Here is a 12,209-nt window from a genome sequence, read left to right as displayed (position 1 = left end):
GAACTATCTATATAGAGAGCCGAGGTGGCGCAGTGGTTAGAGTGCAGTACTTCAGTTGATTGTTAGCTGCAGTTTGGCAGTTCAAATCTCACCGGCTCAAGGTTGACTCAGCCTTCCATCCTTCCGAGGTGGGTAAAATGAGGACCCAGATTGTTGGGGGCAATATGCTGACTCTAAACTGCTTAGAGAGGGCTTAAAAGCACTATGAAGTGGTATATAAGTGCTATTGCTATTGCTATACTAATAATAGATTAAGAATATTGCTATAAATTCTCAATTTATATTCTCAATGATCAATAAAAAGATTATTGTATCTGAAAAAATGAAGTCATTACAACTGTTAAAAAATAAAAGTGAGTGACTATAATTCTGATCAACTTGCATTTTAGAAAAATCTGAATAAAATATGTAGCCATATTCCAGAAGAAAATTGTCAGAGCCAGACCAGTGACCTGTCTTCGCTTTTAATATCCCTTTTTTCTGGAAAGGTTCTCTTCTTGAGATTAGCTTGATCCCAATTCTGCAAGTTTTTTGGAAAGCTATTAAGGTCTAGCTATAGCAGAAGGAATGATTTCTCTCTGATCTCTCTGCCATGAGAAGGACTGTGATTAATGTTCTGTGCTTTGATGGTGTCAGAGATTATGTCCTTGCCTTGTTTTTGTTTTAATCTTGTTATTGGGTATGGAGGGTAAGCTGCTCAGGGTTGAATGCAATTGGAATATCCTACCGGTATATGTCTTAGTAAGAAAATGAAATTCAAATTGGTAGAATAATTCAGAAATAGAGTATATCTAGTCATCAGCCAAACAGGTGCTAATGCTTTGTACCAGAAGACCCAGCCTGCCATATACTGTCTAATCAAAAAATCTCTCAATCTCTCTCTCTCCCTGCTTAATCCAACAAATGCCTTTGACATGAAAATTAGAACCGATTAGGACTGAAACTTTGAGAGATCAGAACAAAATAACACAACAAAACTCAACAAACAAAACACAACAAACAAAACTCAAGAAATAATATACTCCATAATGAAAGCATAATTTATTGTTTTATCAACATATAATATGCTGACACAAATGGGTTATACCCTTCAACATTACTACTGAGCTTCATCCCTGAGTGAATACAGTGGTACATTTCAAGCACATTTGTAATTTAGTTTGCAATAATTAAATTGCAAATTCATGTACCTGCTTATTGCAGTAGATTGATTTGGAGGAAGATGACTTTGTGATTTTATATAGAAGTGTGTTATATTGGCTCTGAAGAAAATACACCTTTTATGTCAGTTTACCTGAGAACCATTTTGCTACTGGCATCTAAAATCTCATCTACCAATTACAAAATAATACCTGTTTCAAAATTTCATCCATCTCCTTATAGCATGCCCTTAAAAATTAATATATGTTGCTTGCTTGTTATATGAGTCGTAGTTTTAGCTGGCACAGAATTGACGAAGGAATGCAAGCAGGCACTTTGTGATAGCCTTGCATACATGGAACAAGCATGTATTAACTATGGCTGTAATCCTGTCAGGAAATAATCCCCTCTGAACTCAGTGGATTTTATTTCTGAGCTGGGACGGATTGGATTGGATTGCATTGTAAAGTATTTTCAGTTCAATGCAGAGTGAAAACTCCCTTCTGACACATATTGCCCTTAATTGTTGTTGTTGTTAACCCTATGAGGTATTTACCTGAAAAGTAATTTTTTTACCTTTTACCAAGGGATTGGTACAGGTTGTAGGGTTTGAGAAATGAGGTATTTATCATTCTAGTTCTTAAAAGCTGATTCTTTACTTTTGAGGAATAACATGCCAGCAAGTGTAAGTGCAGTGGAATTACCATTATAGCTTCCATGACTGTTGCACCTAGCTAGGTGACAGGACCTGGCTGACTGTGTGATTTAAAAGAGCTAAGCAGGCCTGGTTAATACTATGATGGGAAACTACCAAGAAACCTTTGGGAAAGTAATATCCTGCAGGCAAAACAAACCGCTCCTATCTGTTTGCCAGAAAAGCTCATGAAGTCACCCACAGTCAATTTGAAGAATAATCTAAGATTTTAAATGCTTAGCAATGCATCCAGAAGAGGTGGTTATGTGTTAAATATGTGTTTAAAAAGTCTGGAAAAAATATATATTTTTATTCCATCTCTTTAGTAATAAATGCAATTGTCACAATTATTTTTGGGCTCAGTTTTATAATAGAAGTTGATCAAATTTTAAACTGAATATCATACTGAAAAGTAATTGAGGAGGTTTTTGTAGAAATGGAGCAAGTTACTGTAAAATAAGGTGAATTTTTATTAACTTTAAAAAAGATTTGTTTTTCAGATTAGCAACAAACCAATAAAATACTTTTCACCAAGAGGCAACACATCAGGTGTCATTTGCTTCTTTCTAGTTCTCAAAATTAATTCTATATGGGGGTTTTGTTTTGCCAAATTCCCAAGATTTTATATACTTTAAAAATGTTTCAGACTGGCATATGTTCTATAGGCCAGCAACAAGCTGAGCCTCTGTATGTAGGGGGAAAAAACCCTTAAAGCATATTTAAATCTCTCACATATCCTGAATAAGAAATTTATGTCATCTATTCCTTCTTTTCTAATTCTCTAGATACTCCCTTGAAAGTCTACTTTTTCTTAATTATTGCTTTGTGGTTATTCATCAAGGATATTTCTTAAACTCTCTGTGCCTTTCCCTACTACTGAATTAACCATCCTTCTAGGCATAAAACATGCTGGTTGTATTGCCAATCTTTCTACTGAATCTCCCACTGCTACCAAATAGTGTTGTCCTGATCTGAAACTGCACCATTCATTATGGGCAAGATTTGCTCCCCCTTCAGCACTACACCCATCATGTAGGACAGGGATGTCAAACTTGCGTGTCACATGACATATCACTTTTTTCCCCCTTTGCTAAACAGGGCGTGGCCAGCATGTGATGCATCTGGGCTGCGGGCCGCGTGTTTGACAGCCCTGATGTAGGATTATATCCACCAATCAGAGCACAGCAGCATGAACAGGGTGGATCTGTTTGAGCGATTCTGCTTGAGGTCTAGAGACTCACTTCCCATTTGGCCATGTTCCAAGGTAAAACTGTGAAATAAGAGAAGACACCAGGACAGAAGTAACCCCCCAAGAGGAAGGAGGTAGATAAACCTTACCATGAGTGTACAACCAGCCAGGTTGTGTGAAAGAGAATGGAAAGTGAGCAGCTGCTGGGCAACCACTTTTCTTATTTGTGATGTGAAAGTGGGGAGTGGGGATAACAATATGATATCCGTGGCTAATAGGACAAAAGCTAATTTAGCATCTCTCATTTTGTAAACTCTGCAGAGCTCCTACATCTAAAAATCAGATTCCCTTTGATGCTACTTCAGAATACAATAATATGAAATTGAGCAAAGCCCCTTACTTTCCCCAGATAAAATAGTACAGATCTGTTCTCTCTACCTTGTTGGAAGCTTGGAACAAAGTTGATTTCAAAAAACAGGGAGGGGAAAAGCAAGAATATGAAAAGAATTCTGCTAAGAACTGCTAATAGGGTGTGCAAATCCTGAGAGAGCAATTGCTGCATCAGAGGCTGGCAAGTGACCAGAGGAGTCTCAATGCTCTGAAACAGCCCCCTGATCAGGGGTTATTTGCCTTCACCTCTCAAATTCTGAATAAGAAAGTAGCACAAATTGTATGTACCTTGAAACAAGGCGAGATAGTATTGACTTAAAGAGAAAAAGACTACTTTTGTATCAATACACTTTGTGACAATTTAAGATTGCTTCTTCACCCATGGGCTGGGGCAGGATGAGGATTCTGTCCTGCACCCCAGGGAGAAGACTGATATTTAGGACATGGTATTTCAGTGCTGCTGTAAACTGTATATTTGAGGACATGGCCTCTCTATTTGGAGTTTAATCCTATTGCCCTTTACTTTGGGGAGGATAATTGTTAAAATTGTAGAAAAATAATATTTTCCATACGTTAACCTTGTTCATACAGTTGCCTTGCATTTCTTAAATCTCTTAAAACAAGTGTGATCTTCTGTTTGATCTTCCTTTTCTTAAATTTATATAATATACTGTGTCAATCCATTTACTGGTACTACCAGCAATTTGGCTTTAAGTCCTTTTTTTCTGAAGAGATGGTGAAGTGGGCTTCTGTAAAGCTTCAGCTTTTTTCTTTTCTTCTTCAGCCTTCTTCCTTTTTTCCTTCAGCTCCTTATATCTCCATTTGGGAATCTCCAAGTAGGTCCCATCATTAGCATTACTTTTCCGTTGCACTTTCTCCGGCTGGAAAGTAGGCCGAGGTGCCTTACTTATGCGGACTCTGGGGATGACAAGCCCAGGGCGAACACTGCTTCTTCTTAACAAATGCAGTGGTAACAGGCTGGCTTTCCTTCGGACCATAACGTTGACTTGGGGCATATTTAAATGGAAAGGCTGCAGGCTGGCCCTCCGTTCCTTCGTTTTGGACACTAGTGTAATTCTGGAATTCTGAAACAGCTTCTTATAGCTGTTAAAACGTTCCCTGTTCTCCAAAGTTTGAAGTTCTTTAGCTCTTTGTTTCCTAAGAATTTCTTGTACAGCTGGCCTGCGTTTTCCTACAGCAGGAGGACTTTCAGGGCACACAGTCCTGCAAGCTATGGCAATGAAGGAGCTTCTTAAACTTGTTGTTGTTCTAACCATGTGATCAAGGACTCCATCTTCTTCAGGACCGTGGAAAGTTCTGAAGTCTACAATGGATCTCAAAGTTTCTGAGATCTTCTGCAAGCAAGTTTTTGAACCTGTAGCCTTAGCAAGAAGTTCTTTCAACTTTGGCCATTCAAGCAAATATTGATCACAAAATTGCTCAGCACATGGCTTATCCATAAGTCTCTGTATAAGATATGCAGATTCTATTCGTCCTGTGAAACATGCCCATTCCAGAGGAGTGAATCCACGACTTGGATCTGTTGCATTAATATTTGCTCCTTCAAAGAAATAAGAGAGAGAGAGAAATTAAGGTCATGCTGTATGTGTTTTAAACTGAGGTTGTAAAAGTTGTAGTTCTTGATTGCTATTGTTAGCTATCATGGTTGATAGTCTGATAATAAGGTTTTGAGCTATGCTAAATTGTTTAGAGGTTTGAAGTACAGTACTGATATACTGCTCTGCATAACATTGCATTAATATTGTAGTCTTCCGAAAATCAACATAATCAAAGTAGAATGAAACAATCACTGATTAAATTTTCTTAAAATAAGGAATTCAAATTACAACATTGACTGATTACCTCATTTGCATTCACCAACCATTCTCTTATACACAAAAACATAGAAGTACCCACATGCAATCATACAGAAATAGAAATTCTGTGCATTTAAAAAAATCAAATATTTCAAGAAATCAACCTCTCCTAATCAATGGATAATGTCCAGGCTGACCTGGAAAGGAATCCATGCTTTCCACTGGCAGTTTCTACAGTCATTGCTCATTCTTTTCACCAGCTTGTTCCAGTCCTCAGTGAATGAAAAAAAAATCCTTTCTCAATATAAGGTTGAGAGAGAAAGAAAGATTTACTGCCTTGCCTTTCTCATGGTTGTTACTCTAATATAAAATATAGAGATGTGCAAAATGTATTTTAGTATTCCAAGCATGAAAGAAAACGTGTTTTTCAGAAGGTTGATTCCAGATTGGAACAGAACTCTAGGAATGGGTAAAAGATTCCATACACAGAGACAGGTTAGACAGTATTGAAGAGTTCATAGTTGGACCAAAATACACATGTCTTTTCTATGAATGGACCTGGAGCTTGCAGAGATGTTTCGGGGTATCACCCTTTACATATTTTTTTCTTGATAGCATTTTAGATGCCACTGCATGACACCATGCTAATGTCCTTAGACGTCTCCTGTTTTTCTTTCCTGAAACAATTGTTTATAATCCAGTATCACTTTTCATAGGATTTTTCATCCTCCTTGGATACATTTCTCCTTCACAATGTCAAGCAATTGTATCCTATCTGCTTCTTCATTGACTTAATCAGAATTTGCTCTTCTGAAGTCTAATATAGGTAGTCCTAAATTAATCACAGCAATTGAGATAGGCAATTCTGTCACTAAGCAACTTAGTCATAAAATGACTCAGTTATTAAGTGATGATCAAACACTCAAGTGATCATCACATGATCACACATTACTTCTGGCCAGGGGTGAAATCTACTTACCTTCCCTACCGGTTTGGAAGTGCACGCGCTGTGCACGTCACATTCATGCACGGACCCTCTGCGCATGCGCAGAGGGTAAAAAACAGGTTACTTCCTGGTTAAAATCAGGAAGTAACAACGACTGGGTGGGTGGGCAGAGCCTCGCGCTGCTATCACTACAGGTTCTCCGAACCACCCGCCACCATCGTTACAGTTCGGCTGAACCAGTCCGAACCGATAGCATTTCACCCCTGCTTCTGGCTTCTCCAATGACTTTGCTTGTTGGAAGCTAGATATGAAGATCACAAATGGCAATCACACGACCATGAGATGCTGCAGTTGTCATAAATGCATATCAGTTTTGAATTTCCCAAATCATCATTACGTGACCATAAGATGTTACAATCACCATAAGTTTGAAAAACTGTTTGAAAAATTACTTTTTCAGTACTGCCATATGTTTGAATAGTCACTAAACAGGGCAATCACTGACTGAGGACTACCTGTAAGTAGATTACATTATTTTCAGTTTTTCCACCTCTGGTCTTCATTAATTCAAGGCTAACAATCAAGGTAACAATCAATCTCTTCTTTTTGTTTAGAAGGTGCTGTAGGCTTTTTTGATAACAGAGTCTAACCTAAGCAGCTTTTTCAATGGCTGACAATAAAATTGAGTTTTATTTTAAAGGGATTTATTTTAATGTTTTAAAAATCTCTCACCAAAATGTATTTTATTTGTTAAAATTGCTGCCATGTAACTAACAATTTATTTACAGTGTGACACACTGCTTTTGAATTCATTGTAAAGTATAATAATTGATTTGGTAAAAAATTGTCAGGAAGAAACACATTTTGCAGTGAAGAGACAGCATTTAAAAAACAGCATAGTATTTAAATGAATACCAACTGGGAGACCTGCTTGCACACACTTTCCTCCAATATAAATCTGCATTGTTACTAGAGACCAAAATAAAGAATGATCAAGAGAATGAAAATGTTAAAGCTATAATGAATCTCATTAAAAAGAAAAAAAGAAGAATTTGTGATCTTTCTTCATTCAAAGCACAATGCAATGGGAAAGAAAACAAACCCAACAACCTCCAAAATTCTCTTTAAAAAACCAGACACACAACCAAAGGACAAACAGAACGGATATTTGCTATAACAGATGGTAAGTCTATGAATTTAGGTTAATCTCATGAATGGTTAAGAGATTCATTTAAGACTGTATCAGACTATAATAAGAACAAGTGAAGGATACCTCTAAAGCTACACCAGAAGCAACTGGCTTATGCAATGATTTCCCATCACTGTTTCTTGCCTTTGTGAATGTCAGCAAATAACTATATAAAAATATAATATCAAATATTGTGGCACTTCCAAATATGATGAAAAGATTTCCTAATTTTTGTTTATTTTGTATTTTTTTAAAGTCAACTTAGTAATAAAGTTGATTTCCTATAGAACTGCTTCAGGTTCTCCAAGAGCAGCAGGGTGTTTACCTGTAAGTGAAATGCTCTAGTCATTATATTAGATTCTGGAAATGCATGAAACATTTTAGAAAAAGTGAAACAAGTTGGCATCCCTGCCCCCTCCCTTTACCCACAGAGGACTAAGATAGATCATTACTTTCCTATACCATTTTTTTCCAGCATTGCTGTGAACATTATAATGACAGGTAGTCTTTGATTTACAACCACAATTGGGACCGGAAATTCAGTCACTAAATAATGTGGTTGATAAGCGAGTCATCATGTAACTGGATTTTATGACCATTTTTACTGTGGCTGTGTTAAGCAAATTACCATGGTTCTTAAGTGAATAATGTGATCATTAAATGAATCATGCAGTCATTAAGTGAATCCAGTTTCCCCAACTGATTTTGCTTATTGTAAGCTGGTTGGGAACATCACAAATCATGATCACGGGAATGCAAGATGCAAGCTGGTTGCAAAGCACCTGAATTGCAATCAAGTGACTGCAAGGGTGTTGCAAGAGTCAAAACGCTGAGGAGAGGTTGTAAGTCACTTTTTTCTGAGGTTGTCATAACTTCCAACTGTTGTTAAATGGATGGTTGTAAATTGAGGATTACCTGTAACGGGGGAACATTAGTGGTGGGAAAAGAGCACAGTTTGCATAATAGCACAGATGACTAAAAGCATATAGTTGTATGCAGAAACTGCTCCGTGATCTTCAGTGTCTATGAATTTAACAATTGAGTGAGTGGCAGAAAAACAGGAATCATGTTCCATGTGCATAAAGAGCAAAAGAAAGGAAAAGAAAGAAAATCTAATTAACTAATAATACTAAATACTATTAAAAATCCATGAAGTAGAGAACAGAACATTTGTAGAAAAGACACTCAGAGAAATTTGTGTTTCTGATGCTAAGACAGGATGACTAGAAGATTAAGTTCCATCCTGCTTCTATGTGTTTGCTAAACATCTCAGTTTTAACAGCTTCCATTTTCCAGGAGACTAAATTTTCTTGTTGACGAGATTAAATGTGCCATTTTTAACAGAGATTTAGTACAGCGATTTTCAAGTTATTCTTGGTTAGAAATATATGCTTTTATTTTGCACACTCCTCTCTCCAAATTTGACATAGGGATTTTTCACAGAAGGTACTCTCACTGCAAATTGCATGTACAGTTTGTAGAAAACTGTTAAATGCTTATTTTATTATTTTTACAATTTATGATATACAGCAAAAATTTTACATAATTTAGCTTTATGATTGAGATTTATCCTAAGAAATATAGTGGTAGAAAACAGCAATATAAAAATGGATTGATTTAATAGTAAAACCACTGAAATCATCGGGAAACTATCATGATTAATTTAAATTCTATTGACTTCAATTTAAGTAGCTACGAGTACTATATTCTATGTGCTGATCTATGACTGAATAAAGAGTAGTTGATGATGAATGGTTTCAAGAATATGACTGTGGAACTAAATCCTACATTTACTGTACACATTTAATAATTGCCAACAAAACCTACTCTGAAAGTAAATGGAGTTTTTCATTGAGGATAATGTACAACAATTCAATGGGAAAGAAAACAATGAAAAAAAGAATTATGTATACCTGCTAATATTAAGGCTCTGGCACATTCACTTCGGCCTTGCATTGCAGATTTCATGAGTGCAGTAAATCCAAATGCATTCCTTTTCTCAATATCAAGATCGGAATAATAGTTGAGTAAATATTGTGTAATGTTAATATGTCCTACAAAAAGAATAAAAATTATCTATATAAAGAATATTAGTTTCAAATCAGTATAAATATGACATGGTTAATTTTTGTAGGATTTTTTAAAATTATAATATGCTAAGGCTCAGAGGAAATTTTCCATTCCCCCCCCTCTAATATACATAAACAAGTCTTATATTTAAATGCCAACTGAAACATAAATGGCACAGACACTAAGATATTCATGGAATGAATGAATGTACCCCACTTGTTTCCCTTATCTGAAGTTACTTTTTTTCCTTCAGAGTAATTTCTTCTCTTCCAGAGCCATTAGCCCTTGAACAATGCTGAAGGGAACACAAGATCAGTTCAGGGACATCGAATTTCCCCAAATTTATGCTTCATTCTCAGGTAAATGACGCTTAAGGAAATGCACAACAAGGACACCTCCCACTGACTCTTACCAAGCAAATTCCTGCCAGACTGCTTAGCACAGGGTTCCCCAACCCCCGGGTCAAGGACTGGTACTAGTTTGTGGCCTGTTAGGAACCAGGCTGCACAGCTGGAAGTGAGTAGAGGGCAACTGAGCAAAACCAAAACCAGTACCACCACCCCAGTCTATAAAATAATTGGATTCTGTGAAACTGGTTCCTTCTGCCAAAAAGGTTGGGGACCGCTGGCTTACCAGATATGCCCAATCATCTGACAAGGTTTTTGGGGACTTACAGATGGCTGCAAGAAGAAGCTTGCATCCCATGAACTTCCTTACATTATCTGTTAATAAGCCCTCTGGAACACAATAGTAAATAAACAAGAACTAAATTATAAAAGGCTAAATGTTAACTAAAGTTACTTATACAATCTTATCCATGGTCAGAAATAATTTATGTGGCAGCCATCAAGAATTCCTCTATAGATACACTTTCTATATTCTTGAAAGTATCTCCAGATATTTATTAGGAATAGGAATGCTTACATACTAAACTGTTTCACATTAATATCCATTACCTAGTAATTACAGTTTAACAGGCATGGATCACATTTGCTCAGATAGCAGGAAGTAATTGATTCAGAGGTCAAAAAAAACCCTAGATTATTTTCCACACTAGTCTGAACATAAGCCTTTTTGGGTAAAGAGTATGACAGGATTGAGTACACAGTGGCAGAACAGACAACAGAGCAATTAGATAGCATATATTTTAACAGAAATACAATAATTGTTGCCAAATTTTATAAGCAAAATGTTGGGTTGTCTGGAGAAATGGATATATTTCTGATCGATAAATGGTTTAAACAAAATCTGGGTAGCTTGAGAATGTTGTTATTCAAGAGTTATGAAGTGAAATTTGATATCCCTGTATTAACAATACAAGACAATGAGGATTATGTTTCAAAACGCAAGCTGAGCTGCATATGAGATTTTCTTAAAAGATCCCTTCATAACTGCCATAGGAAACTCACTAAAGTGAGCTCCTTCAGAATTTTGGAATAATGATTTCATAAAATATTGTCCTGGTCAACATAAACCGATGATTCCAAAAGACAATCTTTAAGTAAGGAAGACTATTCCATTTCATCTTCTGTATCCAATATCAGTTGCTTGAGTGTTTTCTTTGCATTCTTGAAATCCAACATCAGAAGGGCATTGCTGGAGAAAATATAATTCAGTTGCTGAGGTGGTGATCATTTCCAATGTAAATTGAAGTTCAAAACCAAGTCCTTTGGCAAAAAGATCACTTTTACTAATACATGCATATATTTAACCAGTTTTAGCCTCTTTGTATGTCAAGAACTGCATGAAGATGTCTTGCAGTTATTTTTAAGCAGACTTTCTCAGTGTGGTACTTCACTGTGGAAGGCCCTCCTCCTTCCTGAAATCTGTGTATATTTGTTACTAGAAGCACCTTTTAAAATTTATCCAGGCTTTCCTTGTTAGCACCATGATACATATGTGTCGTTCCCCACTTTAAAATGACATATGCCATTTTTTATTCTCTTTTATATTTTGAGTGAGTCTCCTTTTGGTTATTCTATTATGTGCTTGTTGCCATGTTATTTTTTATTTTGTATTTGTTTATTGTTATTTTATTTTTTTTAATCTGCTGCCCAGAATCACACTGAGTTGGATGGTCTTATAAATACTGCAAATAAATAAACATGATTTTAATTAACCATGTTAATCAATGGTTTATATTTCTAATGAGATGCTTGGGGATTTGTTATAATGGGAAGAATAGAGATATCAATATTTATTTATGTGTTTGTTTTTAATTTTTTTTAAATTTTATTTATTTAATTGTCTTACTGGCCATATATTATAGTTCTCCACATAGATCTTGACTCCTGCAGTTTTCTTGGCAACATTTTCAGGTGTGGCTTGCCATTACTTTCTTTCCATTGTAGAGAGGGAATGGCACCAAGTGACTTAGTGCCTAACATGGGACTAGAACTTCTGTTCTCAGATCAGTATCTTTAATTACCACACCAAACTGACCAGAGTTCCAATTTTCAGCATGGGGAACAACATTTATACAAAGGATATAAGTGAAATGATGAAATACATAAACTTAGAAAACAGTATTCATTCTTAGAAATAGTTTCAACAAATCCTCAACTATAATCTTCATTTGAGGACTGGTTTTTGCTTGCCTGTATGTAGGAAATGTATGTATGAGAAGGGACATCTACCACAGGGAAAAATTATGGACGCAGGGGAGTTTATAGGCTGAAGGGCAATTAAACCATAAAGTCCTTGTCTCCAATCTGACAGAACAAGATAAACCTTTAGTGCCATTATTTCTCATTCAAAACATTTTTCTAACTTGC

The 12,209-nt window shown here is 36.1% G+C and overlaps 1 protein-coding gene across 1 annotated transcript in view; it reads right to left on the bottom strand.

Annotated features, from left to right (window-relative positions):
• Positions 1-1,008: 1,008 nt before the first annotated feature.
• ANKRD33B (ankyrin repeat domain 33B) overlaps positions 1,009-12,209 on the bottom strand; it is a 50,078-nt gene continuing 38,877 nt past the window's right edge. Inside the window, exons 3-4 of the mRNA XM_034411871.3 lie at positions 9,279-9,419; positions 1,009-4,974 (exon numbers count right to left, since the gene is read on the bottom strand). Of these exons, the coding sequence (XP_034267762.2) occupies positions 4,124-4,974; positions 9,279-9,419 (992 nt within the window). The 3' untranslated portion in view covers positions 1,009-4,123. The remainder of the gene's footprint in view (positions 4,975-9,278; positions 9,420-12,209) is intronic.

The sequence above is a fragment of the Pantherophis guttatus genome, chromosome 3 (genome assembly GCF_059756535.1).
Source record: "Pantherophis guttatus breed Tessera chromosome 3, ASM5975653v1, whole genome shotgun sequence".
Classification (NCBI taxonomy): domain Eukaryota; kingdom Metazoa; phylum Chordata; class Lepidosauria; order Squamata; family Colubridae; genus Pantherophis; species Pantherophis guttatus.
Note: the sequence above shows the minus strand (reverse complement) of the source record. Positions and strands in the feature narration are given on the sequence as shown.